The following is a 22,879-nucleotide window of genomic DNA, read 5'->3' as shown; positions in this document are numbered from 1 at the left end:
TCGGATATGAAGCGATGACAAGGTAGGCCAGTGCAGTGGCCATGGGAATGACGAGGAGAGGGCAGATTTGAAAAGCAGGAGGTAGGCTTGGAAAAAAAGATAAATAAAGGAGATGAAGGGACTTGCAGAATTTAATGACAATGTTAAATCAAGCAAAAGCATTTTTGCTTTTGCAAAATCTTTCTACACTGAAGGATTGCCTCTCAGTGTAGCATGTGTCTTGTCTATGTTTACACCACCCCAATTAGATTGCACCAGAGAACAGAGACTAGCACTCTTCCATTTGCTTTATACTTGGAACATCTATACGAGTACAGTGGGCTGGTGAACAACAGGGGCTCGATTACTGGTTGATTAATTCCCCCGGGCTTGGGCAGAGACTACTGTCTCTTCAATTTAATGAACATTGACTTTGTGTCCACTGAGTGATGGGTGCTCTGCAGAAATTGGTGAAAAGCCATGCCATGGGAAACAGCTTATGGGTTAATGCAATTGTGAGGACAGGGAGTTGCTGTGCATTAGACAAAGAAGTCACTGCAATGTAAGACAAAATAAGACCAGTGCTTTGCTGGCCCAAGAGAGAAACTTAGACGTCTGAAGATGAGGGATTCAGCGTGAGTTTGTGAATTTGGATGAGCTGAAACAAGTCATTGGTTAATGTGGGAGCAGGGAGAGGTATCTCAGGAAGACAGAAACAGAAGCAAGAGCAACAAAAGGGCTGTGTTTACTGCAGCTGAGGGGTTCATATTAGCACTGAGAAGCAGAGAAGACTACTTGACGCAGCCACGCTTTTAACAGGTATGTTACAGCCAAGCGTTTAGAATCTTCATCAGATTTTACTCATGATGGTTTTATTGGGCATGCTACCACCATGAAAATTACTTTGTGTTGGAAAAATGAACTTCAAATGGGATAAGAGACTTGCAAAAGAAAGACAGTGACCCAACCATGAGCTCAGTCTGCAGTCAAGTGACAGGTTAATGCCTCATGGGGCCTTGGAACCATCCTCCAGGACTCTCAGCCGAGTGGGATAAAGAGCAGTGGGCCAAAACAAATGCATGCAGGCACTTGGTTGCTTTCTTTCTGTAAAAATTAAAAAAAAAAAAAAGCAGTCTCACTCTGCTGCCCAGGCTGGAGTGCAATGGTGCTGTCTCGGCTCACCGCAACCTCCGCCTCCTGGTTTCAGGTGATTCTCCTACCTTAGGCAACTGCCGCCTGGGTAATTTTTGTATTTTTTGTAGAGATGATGTTTCACAATATTGGCCAGGCTGGTCTCAAACTACTGACCTCATGATCTGCCCGCCTCAGCCTCTCAAGGTGCTGGGATTACAGGCCTGAGCCACCGCACCCGGCCGGACACATGCTTTCTATACTTGCATAAGAAGCCACACAGGCCAAAAGAGGACCCAACCCTCAGCAATCACCACACCAGATCCACACCTAGTTTGTGCCTGTAAAAAAAGAAAGGGTTTTTATTTGGCCCAGCTCAGGGATAGAAGGATGTCTTGCTATTTTCATTAGATACATAAAATTGACAGTAACACTCCAGTGTTAAAGAAAACAACTAGTTACAAGTCAGTTGATGCTTCTCTAGTCTTACTTTATTGCGTTTAAAGTAATGCTGAGAGAACATTAGTCCTAGAGTCGAATTAGATATAAGAACATGTATCGTCTATTCTCAAGGTTTAAAAAGTTACAAAGGCTTAGATTCTTCACGTTTCACATTTATAGATATTCGTTGAGAATAATCTTACAGAAAATTCTGAAAAATGTCATTATCCCATCATTCTAACCTAATGATTATTTCAATACATTGTTATAAGTCTGTGAATGCATGACTGTGACAATCAATTCTAGCCCTTAAGATAAATAAATAATTTTCTAAAAATGCAAATATTTTATACAGTATAAATTCTGATAATGCAGCTTTACTTAGAGTACCGCACCTTTTTATTCTAAGAGGCATCATGTGACCATCAGTAGAACAGGGACAGAAAAACAGGATTATAAATTGATACTAATTTTATACAAAAGGATTATGAAAATCTTCAAAGAGATCATTCTATCATGATAATTTCCCCAAATGCTACAGATTTGAGAGCTTTCTCTCTCCTCGATAGTAGAGAGAAATAGGAGGTAGGCTCTGCCCCCCATCATGTCCTGACTCCAAACTGCACAGACAAATGGGGTTATTGAGGGTGAACCTGAGCTCCTCTAACACACCCCTGACATGCCCCTGGACCCCTCATAGGCTCACAGCACTGTCTTCTCCCTGCCCAGCCAGCCAGCCTCCCACTGCCAGGTCCCCCATGTACACAGTCCTAATGCCCTTTTTGTTTTGTTCCCCATGCCCCCCCATCTCTCTTGAAGTGTGATTGACAAATAAAAATTCTACATAGTTAAGGTGTACAAGGTGATGATTTGGTACACTACAATCATGGTAATTAACACACCCATCTCCTCACATACTCACCCTTTGTGTGTGTGTGTGTGAGGACATTTAAGATCTCTTTTCCCAAATTTTAAGTATACGATTCAGTATGATTAACAATGGTTACCGTGCTGTACATTAGACCCCAGCACATATTTATCTAGTAACTGAAAGTTTGTACCCTCTGACCAGCATCTTTGACTTCCCCTGCATCTCCCAATCCCTGATAACTACTATTCTATTCTGTTTCGGTGAGGTCTACATTTTTAGATGCCACAGATAAATGAGATCCTGTAGATTTTTCTTTATTTGTCTGGCTTATTTTACTAAGCATAATATCCCCCAGGTTCATCCATGTTGTCACAAATGACAGGATTCCTTCTTTTTTTTTTTGAGACTGAGTCTCAGGCTGGAGTGCAGGGGCTCCATCTCGGCTTACTGCAAACTCCATCTCCCAGATTCAAGTGATTCTCCTGCCTTAGCTAAGATTACAGGTATGTGCCACCACACCTGGCTAATTTTTGTATTTTTAGTGGAGATAGGGTTTCACTATGTTGGCCAGGCTGGTCTCGAACTCCTGACTAGTGGGCCTGCTTAGATTTTGGAGTCAACATATTTCTCATTCGAGTGTGTTACTCAGGCTCATCTACCAAGTGACTAAAAAAGCTGCTAGTTGGCTGGGCGCGGTGGCTCAGGCCTGTAATCCCAGTACTTTGGGAGGCCGAGGCGGATGGATCACGAGGTCAAGATATCGAGACCATCCTGGTCAACATGGTGAAACCCCGTCTCTACTAAATATACAAAAAAAATTAGCTGGGCGCAGTGGTGCGTGCCTATAATCCTAGCTACTCAGGAGGCTGAGGCAGGAGAACTGCCTGAACCCAGGAGGCGGAGGTTGCGGTGAGCCGAGATCACGCCATTGCACTCCAGCCTGGGTAACAAGAGCGACACTCCGTCTCAAAAAAAAAAAAAAAGCTGCTGGTTTTGAGTAGAACCCAGAACAGCAGAAGGCTCTGCAACAGGTCCAGGCTGCTGTGCAAGCTGCTGTGCCACGTGGGCCATACAATCCAGCAGATCTGATGGTGCTTGAGGGGTCAGTGGCAGACAGGGAGGGTATAGGAGAATCACAGCAGAGGCCCTAAGATTCTGGAGCAAGGCCCTGCCATTATCTGCAGATAAGTACTCTCCTTTTGACAGATAGTTCTTGGCCTTAGTAGAAACTAAATGCTAGACCGTGGGCCACCAAGTTACCACACAACCTGATCTGGCTCTCATGAACCGGGTGTTATCTGACCTACCAAGCCATAAAGTCGGTGTGCACAGCAGTGTTCCATCATTAAATGGAAGTAGTATACATGATCAGGCTCAAGCAGGCCCTGCAGACACAAGTAAGTTACATGAAGTGGCCCAAATGCCCATAGTTTCTACTCTTGCTACCCTGTCTTCTCCCCACCTGCATCTATTGCCTCATGGGAAGTACCCTATGATCAGCTGAAGAGGAAGAGAAGAAAAGGTCCTGGTTCACAGATGGTTCTGCATGAGATGCAGGCACCATCTGAAAGTGGACAGCTGCAGCACTACAGCCCTGAAGGACACTGGTGAAGGAAAATCTTCTCAGTGGGCAGAACTTCAGGCAGTACACCTGAGCATGCACTTTGCATAGAAGGGGAATGGCCAGATGTGCAATTATATGATGATCCATGAGCTGTAACCCTGGGCAACAAGGTGAAACCCTGTCTCTACCAAAAATGCAAAAAATTAGCCAGCCATGGTGGTGCTTGCCTATGGTCCCAGCTACTCGGGTGGCTGAGGAAGGTGGGAGGTGGAGGTTGCAATGAATGCAACCTCCAGCTCTCCAGCTTTCGAACTCTAGGACTTAGACTGATGTTCCTTCTGGGTTCTTGGACCTTCAGCCTTGGACTGAGAATTATACCATGGGCTTTCCTGCTTCTGAAGACTTGAGATTTGGACGGAGCCATGCTACTGGCATCCCAGCTTGCAGACAACCTGTTATGAGATTTCTCAGCCTCATATATATATTTATTATTTCTCATATATATTATTTCTTTTCATCTTGTAAACTTTAATCCATAATATAGTTTACCCAGAACCAGTAACTGTGATGCACACACGTATCTTATTGGTTCTATGTCTCTGGAGAACCCTGACAAATACAGTTGGGTTATGGTGATTTGTAGGCCATCAACTATGCCTGGCCCATAGCTGCACAGTTTCTAGTTCTTGGGTAAACTGTATTGTGAATTAAAGTTTACAAGGTGAAAAGAAATCATTTTCTCTTCTACTTACTTCAGAATTTTTTAAATGGTGATGATGTGTTTTATACATACATTTTTGGTTTTATTTATAGGACTTGAACCTCAAGTATGATTGGAATAAGGGCTGGGGGGGGAAAGGCAGGAATTTTAATTGGGAAGACAGAAAGATAGTTTTTTCTAAGGCTGACGTTCTCAGAAACACTGAGCAGTTGCAGAATGGCCTTGATGAAGCCAGGGGTGGCCGGGAGAGCCAGTGAACAGATGGACTGATCCAGCTCGGAGTTGTTTTGGAATCTCAAAGTCTGGATTCAAATCTCAGTTCTTTTAGTTTAAGCAAAGAACATAACCTCCCTGAAATTCAGTTTTCTCATTTGTAAAATAGGGACATGACAGGATTTTAGGAAGGGTATGAGATGGAGTAAAACCATACAGGCAGACAATTTCCATAGTGCCTGTGCCCTACTGTTAGGACTTGTTTCCCTCTAGACCCTGATAATCGAGCCCAGGTGCTATATGAGACAGGCAAACCTTCCCTGACTTCCCAGGTCTAGAAATCTGCTTTAAAACATGGATTTTTGTTGTTGTTGTTGTTGTCAAGGGCAGTGGCTCACATCTGAAATCCCAGCACTTTGGGAGGCCAAGGTGGGCAGATCACCTGAGCCCAGGAGTTTGCAGCCTGGGCAACATGGCAAAAACCTATCTCTGCAAAAAATACACAAGTTAGTTGGTTGTGGTGAGGTGCACCTGTAGTCCCAGCTACCTTGGGAGGCTGAGGTAGAAGAATCATCTGAGCCTGGGAAGTGGAGGTTTCAGTGAGCTCTGATCGTGTCACTGCACTCCAGCGTGGGTGAGAGGAGTAAAACTTCATCTCAAAAAATAAACAAAAAACTCCATGGATTTTTGATGCAGTTTTCATTTTGTTTTATTTCATTTCTATGGCTTCCTCTCTCTCCAAATCAAATGACTTATCTCTTCAGGACTGGTAGATGGAGTTTTCCTAGTAGGTACAATCTGACTCTCAGGCAAAGAATACACTTCATTTATAAAATAACAACAGCAACTCCTTAGTAGTCTAGCGGTTAGACAAAATAAGTAAACATATAAATAAAACAGCAATGACAATGCAACAGAAAACCTCGGTTATCCTGAGCAAAACTCTTCCAGACACTGGAAATGAACGGTTTTTTTAGTGATCAGTTTCATTTACTAAAGAAGCTTCACTCTTCCGGGAGACAGCAGGACTAAAAGGAGAAGCAATGTGAAAACACTTCAAAGCCACAAACTTACATAAATATAAATCTTACCATTAATAATGAGTACAGGATATTACATGTTTGATAAATGAGAGTGTAGCAAGTAGACAAACCTTCCTCTCCTGCCCTTCTCTGCTCTGGTAGATTCTGGGGCAGAGCTAAGCTCAACTCAGTTTCTGCTCATCCTTGCTGGTTTAATTCAATGAGTCGACCTGCAAACACGGCCAGGGTTCCAATGATGCAGATGAGCATGAAGACTCCGAGGAGAATGTGGTCCATCACCATTGCAACGTACTTCCACTCCTCAGCCGCCTGGGAGAGAGGAAAATGTTAGACAGTCTCCCTAGGTGGTTTTTGGACTCGCAACGTTCGTGCTTTATATCATCTAAGGGCCCTTCAATTTGTAGATCTCAAAGTCCTCCCATCCCTTAGATGGCATTATCTTTATTTTTTGAACAGATTATTTACAAAGTGATACCTTACTAAGGTGGTCTAGGGGTGGTCACCAGGGTCCATCTTAGGTCAGTAGCTGCCCGTTGCATGCCACCTACTTGTCAAGCCAGACCCATCGTCTGTGCTCATGCGTTTGGACATTTAAACCCAGAGGCATTGGTTTCAAGCCACAGAGCTTACGTTGTTGGACTCCTGGTCTGCCTTCATGGTCTCTGCGATGTACTTGATGCCCTCAATGGCACTTTTCACCTCAGGGTGTTTGATCAGGGGAGAGTGGAAGCCCATGGGTGGAGGCCCAGGCTTCCCAGAAATGTCAGAGATGTCAATGTCTTCTGTAAAAATCTTTTTGTCTTGCTTTTCTCTGGATGGTCTTTTCATTGTGGAGAAAAACATGATATTTGGGATAGTGTCGATAAAAACCTAACATAAAAAAGAAATCCATGCGTGAGAATTATTGTTCGTGAAGCAAGCATAAAACTCTATCTTTGAATTATCAATGTGATTTGGGGCAAGTCATTCAGTATTTTTCAGCTTCTTTGCCTTTAAAACAAAAGAACTATACTAGATTTTTTCAAAGATCCCTCTGTATCCGGGTCCTGTGAAATGACTATGGTTAACCGCGATGATTCTGTAATGTGAGAAGTTCGCCACTGGAGGGAGCCCGTGTGCAGTCATTGACCTTAGGCCACCAATGCGCTTAAAAGCTTCAGCATCCCCTTCAGGTATGGAAAATGCACTAGCAATGTGTCACCAGGATCAAATGGTTAAAGAAAGGGCCCCTCCACTTCAGATATATCCCACAAAACAGCTAGACTGTTTTCTTCTGTTTCCTGTTCCTGAAGAAACTGCAGTACAAGTATTGCCAGGCGTCATCTAATAGCCTTTATGGAAACAGGGACTCTTATTCTCCTCTTAAAAGAGTACATTGTGAGCAGTAGCTGCTTCTGTCAATTCCTGACAACTATTTTACATTCTATACAAAAGATCCTGGACTTCAGTGTCTCCGTAAAGTTTTATCCAAAAAAAAAGACATTTTAAATGTTAAAATTTTAAATTCATAACATAAATATTTGAGACCAAGTGCATCAGTAAAACTCACTTTTTGACCCTCTCCCATCAGGAACCCCCACCTCTCTTGCCCTCATTCTATTCTCAGCAGATGATTTCACCAGCAAAAATAAGCCACTCTGTTCACAAATTGGAAGACATACAAAAGAAATCTCGAAAATGTCATGGCATTTCAATAAAAGGCAGCGTTTGTTGATCTTTTCTAATCAAAGAGATTCTTCAAACTTGCATTTGGAATGAGCTTTGTTAATTCTGTTTTTCTTTTCTCTCTGGGAAGGCTGCAGTTGTTTATTCCTAAAAAGAGGCCAAAGAAAGTTTCTTCCAAAAATTCCCTAAAGCCCAAAAAGAACTTAGTTCCTAAATAGCCCCAGGGGTTAGCTAGAAACCCACTGATACCTGCAAACGGAGGCCAGTAGCTGTGCCCCCTGTGCGGAGTCTGCAGGGGCTGCGGCAACTCACCTTCCGCACCCAGTTGGGCATGACATGGGTGCTGGGTGAGCGGTGGTGTGTGTTGATGACGATGACAGTGATGATGATGGATGCGATGACGAACACCATGGTGAACAGCATGTATTTTCCAATCAAGGGCACGGCACTGGACGTGGAGGGGATCAGCTCCACGATGACCAGAAGGAACACAGTCAAAGACAGTAAGACGGAGATGCTCAGAGTCATCTTCTCCCCTGGAAAGAGAAAACAAACAAAAAAACTCACAACCACCTATCTGGGATGGGCTGCAGTGTTCCCCCCACCCCGCCATTTATATGTGGAAGTCCTGAGCCCTGGGACCTCAGAATGTGACTGAGGTAATTAAGTGAAAATGAGGTCATATGGGGCAGGGGTCTAATCGAGTATGACCGGTGTCCTTATAAGAAGAGGAATTAGGACGCAGATGCACTGAGGGAAGGCCATGGGGCACAGGATGATGATGGCTATTATAAACCAAGGAGAGAGGTCTCACAAGAAACCAACCCTGCTGGTACCTTGATTTTAGAATTCAGTCTCAGGCCAGGCTCAGTGGCTCACACCTGTAATCCCAGCACTTTGGGAGGCTGAGGCAGGCAGATAACGAGGTCAAGAGTTTGAGATCAGCCCAGTCAACATAGTGAAACTTGTCTCTACTAAAAACACACACACACACACACACACACACACACACACACACACACACAATTAGCCAGGCGTGGTGGCAGGCACCTGTAATCCCAGCTACTTGGGAGGCTGAGGCAGGAGAATTGCTTGAAACTGGGAGGCGGAGGTTGCAGTGGGCTGAGATCGCACCACAGCACTCCAGCCCAGGCCACAGTGCAAGACTCCATCAAGAAAGAAAGAAAAAAGAGAGAGAGAGAGAGAAAAAAAAAAAGAAAAGAAAAAGAATTCCAGTCTCCAGAACTGTGAGAAAAGACATTTCTGTTGTTTAAGCCCCTCAGTCTGTGGTTTGTGTGGCAGCCCAAGCAAACGCAGTCACCACTGAAACCCAAGGGTAAGAGGAGTGTGACCAGCATGTTCTCAGAGCATTATTCTGGGAAATCTCAATGCATTTTTCTCTACAGAATTTCCTAGGTAACTTCCATGCCTTAATTTTTCTGACAGCCGCCAGTGGCAAGCATTTTCATTAGAGGCTGCCAAGCAGGATATAGAACAAGATTCATCTCATGCTCCAGATTTCTATTTCTTGGTGGAACCCAGGGAACTGAGAGGGGCTCTGGGTGGACAAGCTAGACTTGGTGTGGCAGTTGTTTCTTTTGCAGCAGAATGCACTAAACCTTATAAAGCGGAATCATCTCGGGCCTACTTATCACCCAGCAGATGAATGGGCATTCTGTTATTAATAAAGGAGGAAGCTGTAAGACCGAACCCGAGAAAATGACAGAATCTGAGAGGCCAAGGAGAACTCCTGGCATCCCAGGTGATCTTCTGATACAGTGGTTTTGTACCACTCACTGTCTCATTTTCATATAAAAGGAAGTTTGTCTTCTCACTTACTTCTTGTTCTGGTCTGCATTCTAAGGGAGCAGAGATTTCCCCAGCCTCTGCCTCTTTTCTGTAGACCCTTTGATCTCAGGAGGGTGTTGGCTGGGCAAACTCGGCAGCAGGAAAGTCAGGGGCCGAATGACACTGAGGTATTTTTGTGATGCTTGACCACCTTAGATGCAGCAGAGAAGCTCTAGGGCGGACTTTCCCTGGCTGGCCTCGCTGTGTGGTGCTCCTGGTAACCCTCGTGTTACCTGCTTTCAAGTATGAAGCTTTCCCTACTGGCTGCTTCTGGATGCTAGAATATGTGTAGAATATGTATGTATGTATAGGATACAGAGTAGATACAAACAAGAAATTGTCAAATCTACCTGGTGGGTAGGAAAATCTTTCAAAGTGAAAAAGAAGACAATTACAAATACAAAATATTCATCCAGTTATATAAAATTTCTTGATTAATAATAATAGCCAATATTTATCAAGCATAGTGTTTTTTGTTTGTTTTGTTTTGTTTTGTTTTGTTTTTGAAACAGAGTCTTGTAATTCTGCCTGGAAGCCTTCTCCTATTCTCCGTTGCCCAGGCTGGAGTGCAGTGGCACAATCTCAGCTCACTGCAACCTCTGCCTCCCAGGTTCAAGTGATTCTCCTGCCTCAGCCTCCCAAGTAGCTGGGATTACAGGCACGTGCCACCGTGTGCAGCTAATTTTTGTATTTTTAGTAGAAATGGGCCAGGCTGGTCTCGAACTCTTAACCTTAAGTGATCCACTTGACTTGGCCTCCCAAAATGCTGAAATTACAGGTGCAAGCCACTGTGCCCAGCCCCTACATGCTTTTCAAGCACATTTCACTTAATATATAATATAATTTAACTAACCAGAGACTCTGGTTCATTCCCATAATGCCCTGACAGTGTTTTTACTTTAAAAACTTTCATCTGAGGGCCTGGGTGCAGTGGCTCATGCCTATAATCCTAACACCTTGGGAGGCCAAGGCAGGGGAATCACTTGAGGCCAGGAGTTCAAGACTAGCCTGGGCAACATAGCAAGACTCCATCTCTATTTATTTATTTTTTTAATGTAAAAAAGTATCATTTGATTGGAAAGTTAAAAAAAAAAACGTGTTTTTGATAATCTGTTTAAAAATGAATGCACAACAGGCACAGTGGCTCACACTTGTAATCCCAGCACTTTGGGAGGCTGAGGTGGGGAGATTGAGACCAGGAGTTCAAGGTTGGCCAGGCAACATGGTGCAACCTCGTTTCTACAAAAGATACAAAAATTAGCCGAGTGTGATGACACATGCCTGTAGTCTCAGCTACGCAGGAGGCTGAGGTGAGAGGATCACTTGAGCGTGGGAGGTTGAGGCTGCAGTGAGCCATGATCACACCACTGTACTCCAGCCTGGGTGACAGAGTGAGACCCAGTCTCCGAACAAAAACAAAAACCTGAGTGCAGTCACTGGAACATGCACTCCGTGGGGTGAGGCACTTTCTGTCTTATTCTCTACGTCTGTCTGCCATGTAATATTTGTTCAACAAATGTTCATTGAATGAGTAAATGAATAATCTTTTTTCCTCATTGGCAAGTTGGATTTAAACTTTTGTGGGTTCTTTAAAAAGTCATTTTGATAAAAGTTGCTACCTGTCATAAGCTTGAGGTCTAGCTGTATCATCTTTCTTTTTTTTTTGAACTTGTCTGCCATCAATTGTTTCTAAATAGTGGCTTGGTGGCAGGCATACGGGTGCGCTTTCCTCCTTTCTGGTAGATTGTTGTTGTTTAATAAAATTATGTCACAGATGTGACTGCTCAGTAGGAGGTAAGTAAGTCATCCAGGCTGATATGAGGAAGAATGGGCACTTGGGAAGTAGGGCTTTGCGTGCAAGATACCACCATCTGGAAAAGAGATATGCAAAATCAGGTGGTGAGCAGTGGGTAAAGGAGCAAGACCAGGATTAGTCAGCATATAGAAAGTGACTTCATAGAAAAAGTGGCATGAGAAATGTCTGGGGCCACACGCCTTACCCAGCACATTTCTGGGCACACAGTTGGTATTCAGCAAATAGGTATTGGTGCTTCATACACTTGAACCAGCCTGAGCTATAATGTGCATCTACAGGGTCATGTTCAACTCGACTCTCTGCCGTTCTGGACGTCTGCCCCAGCTGTGAGCTCCACTCACAGTGCCTCTCACCACGGCACACACCCACTCAGCAAATGCACTCTCCCAGTGATGACGACTTGGGTCGATCCGCCTGTTTGTTAGCACATGATTATTTCTGGCTTTCCCCAAAATAGCAGCACGAGACCTATCAGCGTCAGCAGCAGCAGTCATGGCAACCGCACCCACCTGAGTCTGTGGGCAGGTAGAACACCAGGCCAGTTAAGAAGGAGAAGAGCAGGCAGGGGATGATGACGTTGACAATGAAGTAAAGGGGCAGGCGCTGCATGACGAAGTGGTAGGTGATGTCCAGGTAGGGGGTGTCAGGGCAGCAGGAATAGAACACCCAGTGCTTCCAGCCCCGGGACTCCTTGATCACCCACTCCCCGCTCTCCATGAAGTTGCTCAGGTCTGGCTGGTCACTTTCCTGAGAAAGAAAATGGAGTTTGGAAATCCCAGGCATGTCAAACTCCTGGGGCAGCGTCTTGTAACCAGCAGTGACAAGGCCACAGATTCCAGCTCTGTGGGTCACACACCCAGGAGGGACTCTGAGGCACTACAGCTTTGGGGTCTTAGATTCCTTTCCTATGACATAAAGGGGTTTGGACTAGTGGCATTCTCCATTTTGTCTACACATTCAAGTCACCTGGGAGCTTTAAAGCATATTGATGCTACCGCCACCCCAGAGCCATTCCATCAAAATTCTTGAGACTGAGCCTGGGTGTGGGAAATTAATTTAAGCTCCCATTTAGTTCTCCCTTCCCAAATAACTCAAACCAACTAACTGGTACGGAAAGCCCCTGGATAATCATAGGCTGTCAGGACCAGTTAGAACTTGGGATGTTCTACCTTGGGTAACACCCCAAGTTCTAACTGGTCCTGAGAGCCTATGATTATCCAGGGGAAAGTTGGAGGCCCGAATCACACTTTTCCTGAAGCCACCCTTATCATATGTGGCCACCACCTACCGGGTTGATGGCCACGACAGAACCATCATAGGTCCAGGTGCCCAGCTTCATGCTGCAGTTCTGTTCATCAAAGGGAAAGTGGGTGACGATGATCTCACAGTAGCTTTTAAAGATGGCTGGAGGTGTCCATGTGATGTGGCCAGTGTAGTCCAGGAGCACTTTGGTGAACTTGACAATAGCAAAGTCACCATCTGCACTACAATTGGGAGAAAAGAGAAAAATTGCTCTAAGTGACAGATGAGCCTTCCATTCTGCTTGGGGATGTGAACAGGAGACAGCTGTTAATTATTCAGGTGCTAATTATAGCAGCTCTCTTTCGGGCAGTGTCACTTTTTATCTATTGCAATGTTTTCCAGATTTGATAATAAGAATCATCAGGGTGCTTGTTAAAAACACAGAGCCCTGCACACCCTCTAAGTAAGCCCTGAATTTGAGGATCTGAAAGAATATGGGAACCCACAGTTTTAAAGAAATAACAGAGGTGGGGAGGGATAGCCTGGGGAGAAATGCCAAATGTGGGTGAAGGGGAGAAGAAAAGCAAAGCACACTGCCATGTGTGTACCTACGCAACTGTCTTGCATGCTCTGCTCATGTACCCCAAAACCTATAATCCAATAAAAAATTAAAAAAAAAAAAAAAGAAATAACAGGTAACATGGGTCCACTGCATCCCAGATTATTTTTCCAGCCATCAGGAGTATTTGTAATGTTAATATCTATCTATCGCCTCCTGGATGTACTCTGAGAATTCTTTGGAAAAAAAAAACACACAGGAATTTTACAAAAAAGCACCTCCAGCAGCTCATTGCTGTGACAGGCAGGTTAGGGAAGGGCCTATTACTTTTTTCTTTTCTTTTTTTTTTTTTTTTGAGACAGAGTCTCGCTTTGTTGCCCAGGCTGGAGTGCAGTGGCGCAATCTTGGCTCACAGCAACCTCTGCCTCCTGGGCTCAAGCAATTCTTTTGCAGCCTCCCAGGTAGCTGGAATTACAGGCACCCACCACCACACCCAGCTAATTTTTTTGTATTTTTAGTCGAGACTGGGTTTTACTATATTGGCCAGGCTAGTCTTGAACTCCTGACCTCAAGTGATCCACCCACCTTGGCCTCCCAAAATGCTAGGATTACAGGTGTGAGCCACCACGCCTAACTGGCCTACTACTTTTTAAAGAACTATTTAGAACTCACTGAGGTGGAGTCACAAACTTAGATACTGTCAAGGCCAGGCAGGTGAGGAGTGTAGGGTGACACTGCCAAACAGAGCACCCCTCTCTCCTGTCAGGAAGGTGCCACCTTGCAGTGTCCCCTGAGATGCCCATGTGGGAATGAAGGCCCAATCTTGCCAGATATTTGGATTCTTCCTTAGAAGCTGGAAACCTAGATTTTTTCAAATCAAAAATTGCCAGTTGCTGCCAGGTACAGTTGTTCATGCCTGTAATCCCACCACTTTGGGAGACTGAGACAGGATGATCACTTGAGTCCATGAGTTCAAGACCAGCCTGGGCAACAGCGAAGCCTCATCTCTACTAAAAATTTTTAAAAAATTAGTGAGACATGGTGGTACCAGCTACCTGGGAGGCCGAGGCAGAGGATTGCTTAAGCCCAGGAGTTCAAGGTTGCAATGAGCTATGATCACACCACAATACTCCAGCAGAGACCTTGTCGCAAAAAAAAAATCTGCAAGTTTAAATGTTGGATTTTCCTGGAGAAGCTATAAACCAGATTTTAATGTGATATTTCTCGATTTTCAAATGTTGGCAATGATTTATTATTTTTAAAAAGACGCCATGGGAGGTTCTGAAAAAACAAAATAAGCCACTTCTGCAGGCCTTATTCAGAGGGTAACTGACTCTTTGCCTAAACAACAGCCTGCGTTCAGGGGATATAGCAGAGGGCAGGGTGTTAGAATAGGTGTTGAATGGGTGGGAGGGGTCTGCCTCAGTGGGATTTCAGGGGCTTCATGGCATATGTTGGTTCCTCATGTCGTAAATCAAGAGATTTTATTCCCATTGATTTTTCCTTGGGACTGAAGTGGGCTCTTTACCTGGAAAACTGTGTGGCATTGGATCCCTCCAAAACAGCCCCAAAGGACAGAGAGTCATAGGTTTGTCTTAGTCTCTTCTAATAAGCAGGTAAAACAGGGCTCTCTCCCCACCAGGGTGTTCCTGAGTGAGTTTGGCAAAAGAACCAAAGGATTTTAATTGCTCCTCTCAGATTCCTACTGCAAGAGAAACTTAACAATACTCTGCTCTCTCAGCCCATTTGTCCACAAATGATCAGATAATTTGGCTCAAGCTTGAACCCCAACTATAATTGGACAACATGTGGCAAAAAATCGAAGTTGGGAAGGGCCTGCCTTAAAGGGTATCATTTTCATCCACTAGCCCTGTCACCTTCCCTAAGCCAGCTAGGACACACAGCTTGTGAACTCCCTACACATGTTGTATAGTGTCAGACTATAAATCCTCCGGGCCCGTGTCGCATGCTTCTGCCTGGGAAGGATGCTTTTTGAAACGAGCATTTTCTGACAAATGAAGGGCGTATGCTAATTAATGCGTCATTAGACTGGAGTGTCTTGAATCATATTATAATTTCACAATATGCAGGCTGTCATGGGCCCCAGAGGACGGGCAGAGAAGGCATCCCAGGCCAACAGCAGCAGTGGGTGTCGGGAAGGCATTCAGGATGTAATGAATAACAACTCCAGGAGGCTCAAATATTTGGTAGGGAGGACACTGGATTCCAAGGAACTCAGCGATAGGACGTTTGGGTGCCTTGGAAAGTTGTCACGTGCGCTTCAGGGGCTCTCAGGGATTAAATGTCCCCTACCCTCAGCCTGGATTCAATTTGGCTGCAGAAGTCCTTTCTCTTTAAGACATGAGACACCATATGGTAACCCTAGCCTGTCAACTTGGCTCTTGGTTTAGAGTGATTTCTTTTTTTTTAATTTTGTAGAGATGTTGTCTTGCTATGCTGCCCAGGTTGATCTCAAACTCCTGGCCTCAAGCAATCCTCCCACCTTGGTGCTCCCAAAGTGCTGAGTTTACAGGTAGGTGTGAGCCACCATCCTGGCTGATTCAACATCAGCAGTGGTGAGAAGCATTCCGAGGGTGCAGCCCTTCCATTAGGGCGCTTCCTCCACCTGCTCCAGGAGCGCCCTCTGCCACCTGTGCAGTTTGCTTACTTGTTATAGAGAACAAGGTCTGGGCGCCAGATCTTTTCTGAAGGAATATGAATTTTTTTCACACCGCCATAGTCATCTGGATTCCATTTTAGGTTGTAGTCCACCCATTGCTAGAAACGAAGACATGCTGCTAGTTAAAAAGCCAAAAACAGTTTTTAACATCTAAGGTTATCAAGGACCCTGCTGTGCATGGGAATTCAGTATTGACAGAAATTGTGCTTCCATAAGAAAAGTTTGATTCAGAGTTCAGCTTTCACTTTAGTAAACAAGGACAGCAAAAATATAGCACTGACGACACGCTTGCACTGTTTCCAGCACCTCACCTATGTTCACTCATTTAGTCCTCACACCATCCCATGAGGTAAGAGTGATTACTGACCTCATTCTACAAATGAGAAAATAAAGGAACCCTCCAAGTCACGCAGCTGGGAGGTGGCAGATCTACCATGTCACCCTGTCCACCCCCAGGAAAGGAGAAAGACCCTAGTGTGAACATTTTCCTCAAGCAGGCAACATCTTTTTTAAAAAGTATCATATATTTTTCTACATTATAAAAGTAATGGCTGGGCAAGATGGCTCATGCCTGTAACCCAGCACTTTAGGAGGCTGAGGCAGGTGGATCACTGGAGGTCAGGAGTTTGAGACCAGCCTGGCCAACATGATGAAACCCCGTCTCTACTAAAAATACAAAAATTTGGTGGGCATGGTGGTGCGTGCCTGTGGTCCCAGCTACTCGGGAGGCTGAGGCAGGAGAATTGCTTGAACCTGGGAGGTGGAGGTTGCAGTGAGCCAAGATTGCACCACTGCACTCCAGCCTGGCAACAGAGTGAGACTCTGTCTCAAAAAAAAAAAAAAAAAAAATTAGCCAGGAGTGGTGGTGGGCCCCTGTAATCCAAGCTACTCGGGAGGCTGAGGCAGGAAAATATCTTGAACCCAGGAAGCGGAGGTTGCGATGAGCTGAGATCACGCCACTGCACTCCAGCCTGGGTGACAGAGCAAGACTCCATCTCAGAAAAAAGAAAAAAGGAAAAAAAAAGTAATAAATATTGAGCATCTCAAATCTGAAATGCTCCAAAATCCAAAACTTTTTGAGCACCAACATGACACTCAAAGAAAATGCTCACTGGAGAGTTTTGAATTTCAGATTTTCAGATTTGTGATGTTCAACTGGTAAGCATATGCAAATATTTCAAAATAAAAAATCCAAAATCTGAAACACTTCTGGTCCCAAGCATGTTGGAAAAGGGGTACTCCACCTGCATGTGCCCACTGCAGCACAATGCTACGGGTTCAACTGTGTCCCTCTAAAATTCATGCTGAAGCCCTAACTCTCAGTGTTTCAGAATTTGGAGATAGGTTCTTTACAGAGGTAATTATGTTAAAATTAAGTCATTAAAATAGACTCTCATTTAATATGACTGGTGTCCTTATAGAAAGGGGAAATTTAAGGACATGTATATATTTAAATATACATATATATCGCATACACAAGAACACCATCAGAACATGAAGACGGTCATCTACACGCTGAGGAGAGAGGCCTAGGACGGATTCTTCCTCACAGCCCTCAGGAGGGACCAACCTTGCCAATACCTAGACTTCTATCTTCCAGAATATGGGATGATAAATTTCTGCTGTTTAAGCCACCCAGTTACGGCAGCCCTAGAAAACTAACACACACAGAAGAAGCCCTAAAGTTTAAAAAAACAAACAAAAAACCCAAAACCAAACAGGATCCATACTTTCAGCATCTCAAAAATATCTATTTCAACATTTTGGTACATATCCCTGGTACTCAAATTGATTTCCTCTGGGCCCAGGTTTAATTACAGGGGGAATAAAAATGACGTGACATACATGCAATTATCTGGCTGAGTTACCTGTTTCAGACGCACGTTGGTTGTCACGATCTGATTTACTTCGTCCTGGAAAAAAAACAAGGCATCATCTTTATGGGGAAGAGAGGGGACCCAGGGGAGAAAACCCTGAGGTGAGAGGTGCGGGTGTGTGGGCAGCCCCGAGCACTCTTGTCTCACCACGTTGATGAGCTGTATCAGCTGCAGGCCCACGGTGACCTCCACGACCTGGCGGTGGTCTTCCACTGGCCGCACCACACTGCTGTAGTCTTTAAATAGCTTTGCCACCAGACGGGTCTCATGTTCGGAGCCCAGGACAAGGCCAGCTGAGACAGCAGATGACACCCACACTGTCAGATTCTGCTCCCCACCCTCCAAACACACTAACATGAGGAACTGAGGCATAAGCAGCTAATGGAAGGCACACAGGCCTCCTTGTTGAAAGGCTCCCAAATGCAGCTGTTATTGCTTTAAGTTTTTTTCCAAGTACAGTTGCTGGTATGGTCCCTTACCAGGTGACCGTAGGGTGTGCCAGATAATCACAATTGTATTTTGGACAGGTGACATTCCTTAAAGCAGCCTGGCTGAATCAAGTTTGCCAGACACACACACACACACACACACACACACACCCCTCCGTGTTTTAGAGTCTGGTCATGTGTAATGAAATCTTGCACTGGCTACGTCAGATCTCATGACGCCATGAACAGCCAAAACTAATGCTGGTTCAAACCCACTAGAGTGGTCATAATTAACAAGTGGAAAATAACAAGGGTTGGGGAGGTTGCAGAGAAACTGAAACCTCATATGTTGCTGGTGGGAATGTAAAATGGCAGTTCCTCAACAAGTTCAACACAGTGACCATACAATCCAGCAATCCCACTCCTAGGTCCACACCCGAAAGAAGAGAGCACTATTTACAATAGCCAAAGGGTAGAAACAGTTGGAGTGTCCATCAACAGGTAAATGGATGGATAAACTATGGTATATCCATATAATGAACTATTATGCAGACATGAAAAGGAATTATGTACTGACACATGCTACAACATGGATGGCGCTTGGAAACGTTTTGCTAAGAGAAAGAAGTCAGGCACAATGGGGCAAGTATTCTATGATTTCATCTACGTGAAGTATCCAGAATAGGTAAATCCATGCTGAGAGAAAGCAGACTTGGAGTTACCAGGGACTTGGGGGAGAGAGAGATGGGGTGGGAATCATTAATGTGCCTGAAGTTTCCCTTTGGGTTGATGAAAACATTCTGGAAATAGATAGTGGTGATGGTCATATAACATTATGAGTGGACTTAATGCCACTGAATTGTATGAAGTGGTTAAAATGGTAAATTTTATGAAATGGGTATTTTACTATAATTTTTTTAAATGCCACTGCTGGCAGATACATGCCCCAGTTAAGTTGTTAAAATAGAGTGAAAACTGTGCTTTGTTGATCTGGGTTTGGGGTTCCTAGTTGGAAAATTAGTGATTCCAAGGAACCTTGACTATATTTTCCTCCAGGATAGACAGCAATACCTAATACTCTCAGAGCCCACAGCCCCCTTTTCTGTTTACAGCTCTTTTCAATCTTCATCAGCTGCAGACAAGGCAGGCAGGCAGATATTCTCACCTGAGATTCAGAGAGGCTGGACAACTTGTCCAAGGTCCTGTGACTAGCAAGGCAAAGCTTGGATTGGAATCCTGTCATTCTGTGCTGCGCTCCTGCACTAACTCTTGATACTCACAGTGTGTTGTGAGCTGTCCTGGAAACTCACAACGGCATGTGCCACTATTCCTTTGAGAAAATGTGTTCCATATCCCAAGTGTCTTATGAAGGATCTTTGTAATTCAAGCCTCTGGAGACTGCATGTCCAGAGCTGGGAGAGGAAGTGGACACACGATCCGTTTGCCTTCATTCATGTAACCAGATCTCCCCTTTCCACAGGCTGTTGCTGAGGCTGCAGTGCAGTGGCACAATCACAGCTCACTGCAGCTTCGACCTCCCAGGCTCAAGCAATCCTCCCATCTCAACCTCCCCCAACCAAGCAGCTGGGACCCCATCTGTATTAAAAATACAAAAATTACTGGGGCGTGCACCACCACACCCACCCAATTTTTGTATTTTTTGTAGGGACAGGGTTTTGCCATGTTGTCCAGGCTGGTCTCAAACACCTGAGCTCAAGCCATCCACCCGCCTTGTCCTCCCAAAGTGCTGGGATTACAGGTAAGAACCACCTCACCTGACTAGTTTCATAAGTTTTCTGAACCCAGAATGTTCTGAGGGCACCCAAGGTGCCCAACCATGCAGATATTTCACACGATCTTTCCCCAAAAGCACCTTTTGCATTTGAGGACTCTTGAAGGGAATATGTTGTTTGAAGATCCAGTTTTTGCCACCACCCCATTGAGCCCCTGGGACTTGATAATCCTGTCCTCCATGCGTTTTCTATCCTGGGCCTTGTCCATTCATGGTGGGGTTGCAGACTGGAATGGATTACTGAGCGCCTTGGCCACTGAATTTGAAGCTGTTGTTTGGCCTCGCCCTGGTTTGCTTATTGTTAAATGACTGTTCATTCCAATTTGACAGGAAGAACATATTAGAAAGCAGAGGATACACAGCATTATGTGCAGGAGAACTATGCAGACCAACCCTACAGCCCACTATGAGGAAGGGGAGGTCCAGAGAAGCAGGTGTAATCAGCATTCCAGCGACAGTCGCCTCCTCCTCTCCCGCCCTAGCCAATAACGAGGTGACCGTTCCTCCCATAAGGAATTTCTAAGGAATCCCCAAGGAGGGCTTCATTTCTTAGATGGTTTCATGGGTTTCCTTTTCTTTCTTCCGCCCCAAAGCAGTGTAGAGTGTTGGAAAACTCACAGGACTCCAGAACTCTATGATTCCCTTCACAACTCCAATATGGCCTGGAGAGTTGGGTTAGTTCTTCATGGATTCAATGAACTACAGTAAATACTTTTATAAAAAGATAGGGTATAAACAAACATGCAGATAAAAATTAAATAATGTCAAATCTCTATTTTTAGCAAAATTATATTTAGAATCTTTATTCAAATGATGGTACCATTAATTCATTCATGAAATATTTGTTGAGCATTTACTGTGAGCAAAACATTGTTTTGGGAACTTGGAGATATTCAAAAGTGAATCCATCTTTCTACGCTCATGGAGACTGACGTTTGTCATTTATGTAATTAACTGTGAACAAGGTGGAAAGTGATAAGCCACAAGAAAGACGGCAATGAAGTACTTGGGATTCCAGAGGCAAAGAGAAGAAATGAAAGGTGCTGTATAAATAGAATAGAGATCATGCTGTGTTAAGCTAACACAGGAAAAGGGTCCCTGATGTAAATGACCATTTTGTCCACAAAGGACTGATTCTAAGAAGGGAAACTCAACCACAATTTCAAAGTGTTCCTTTTGTACCACCCTGGTTCAGTTTGTATTTGTATGCAGGAAATAGCCTCCTGGGCTGGGCAAAAGAAATTTTGAACTGTTACTAGTCCCATGGACCATTATTATCCTAACCTGATCCTGTAGCTCTTGCTACCTTTGGCTAATTCAGGCTGTGTTTTGTGACTGTTCATGTAACGAACCACGTCTCACATTGACCACATTCCAAATGTATAAATTAATTGACCTTGGGCAGGTCAGCTTTAGTTTTCTCGTAATAAAAAATTGAGAATGTTGGACTGCGTGATCTAGCTCTGAATTTCTATAAATCACCCATGGGAATTGATACCAGCAAACTCTAGATTTGACCTAAATATATATCACATTTCTTTAATAGCTAATCATGCATTTTTGGTTAGCAATAACCAAAATCCTAAGAGATCTCTTAAGGATTCTTATAGTAAAGCATACCATTTAAGAATTTTTCAGTGAGTGTGGTTTTGTGTGTACACACACACACACACACACACACACACACACACACCAGGCCAGCTTTGGTTGGATAAAGTCCAAATCCCACAGGATATAATTTATCTGAGTTTAGGCTTTTTCACTCAACTCTGCTGTTGAAAAAAATTAATAATAAAGTTTTTGCCTCTTGCCCAGAAGGCCTGTGTTTTTCAGAGCAATATTAGAAATGAAAACTCACAGGATGTCAGCCACCTTGTTTCTCAGTTGGGATGATATCACCAGTAAACTTTTATGTGAAGCAATCACCAAACATGTCCCATTTCCCTCTAGCGGAAGTCTGGGATTCAGGATGGTGTTTCAGCTGCTGTGTTAGGACACATTCCAGAGTAGAATGCTGGTCAAACGCTGTGCAAGGTTTATAGTTTCAGTTCAAACCCAAACTATATATAGTGACATCCTTAAAAAAAAAAGTAGATAGGAATGCATTCATATGGAATTTTTTTTTTACTCTAGAAATAAAACAAAATTATAAAACATTTCTGTCTCTATGGAGAGAGTTTAGTTACAATTATTAACTGGTTTCTAGCTCCAGCACATGTAGCTGTCAATCAGTCCTCTTTATTATTAGAATTCTCCTGGAGCAGTAAAGGGGCTTAACTCCATCGTTGGTGGTGAGAAGGCACCATTCTAAGTCTCTATGGTTGTTTAAATATGAACCTCAGGACACTACCATGGTCTACAAGGGGTCCAGGTCCTGTAAGTTGTGCAGAGTTTTCAGAGGGGTGAGTCGGCTGCCAGGCATGATAGAGGCAGAGACGTGCGTGTCTACCTTGTAGTCTTTGGCCAGGCAGTTCCTATTTTAATTAGGTAGTGCAAACTAAAAATCTTTATCCAAAAACTCAGTCAAGCGAACATCAGGAAGAAACTGACAGAGCAGCCTCTGGTTGGGGAGGCTCTGCCATTTTGTGGTCTCATCAAAGAAGCAAGACTTTGATTATGGGGCCTCCAGGACTTTAGCCTCAAAGGAGAGCCCTGTCCCCACCCCTGACCCTAGCACTTACCTGAGCAAAGGCTAAAAAGCAGAAAGAGAGGTCGGGGCTCCATAGGGTACCAGAGCTGGCGTGGACCAGTGCAGGGTGGCGGTCCGTGCTGCTCACTGGCAGTCTGGCTGGGTGCTTGGCTGCTGGAGGGTTTGGAAGGCGAGTCGGCTCAGTGGAGCTATTGTTTTACACCACCTGTTTGCGGGAGCGACAGCTGGGCTGCTCTCAGCCCTGGATCCCAGGGAGTTGCTGGGACAGTACACCATTACAGATGTGCCTGGCTTTACACAATTGCTTCCCCTCGACAAGCTGAGTATGAACTGCATTATATTTTAAATGTACCAGGAGT

At 44.4% G+C, this 22,879-nt stretch overlaps 1 protein-coding gene across 1 annotated transcript; it reads right to left on the bottom strand.

Annotated features, from left to right (window-relative positions):
* Positions 1 to 5,604: 5,604 nt before the first annotated feature.
* Positions 5,605 to 22,656, bottom strand: CHRNA1 (cholinergic receptor nicotinic alpha 1 subunit). The gene is made up of 9 exons (XM_002749322.6): positions 22,552 to 22,656; positions 17,798 to 17,943; positions 17,642 to 17,686; positions 15,762 to 15,871; positions 12,581 to 12,776; positions 11,802 to 12,039; positions 7,941 to 8,164; positions 6,594 to 6,833; positions 5,605 to 6,272 (listed from the first exon to the last, which is right to left on the bottom strand). The coding sequence occupies exons 1-9, from the start codon at positions 22,592 to 22,594 to the stop codon at positions 6,141 to 6,143; spliced, it is 1,374 nt and encodes a 457-aa protein (XP_002749368.3). The 5' UTR covers positions 22,595 to 22,656; the 3' UTR covers positions 5,605 to 6,140.
* Positions 22,657 to 22,879: the final 223 nt, after the last annotated feature.

The sequence above is a fragment of the Callithrix jacchus genome, chromosome 6 (assembly GCF_049354715.1).
Source record: "Callithrix jacchus isolate 240 chromosome 6, calJac240_pri, whole genome shotgun sequence".
NCBI lineage: Eukaryota > Metazoa > Chordata > Mammalia > Primates > Cebidae > Callithrix > Callithrix jacchus.
The sequence above is the reverse complement of the archived record's forward strand: the minus strand, read 5'-3'. Positions and strand labels throughout refer to the sequence as shown.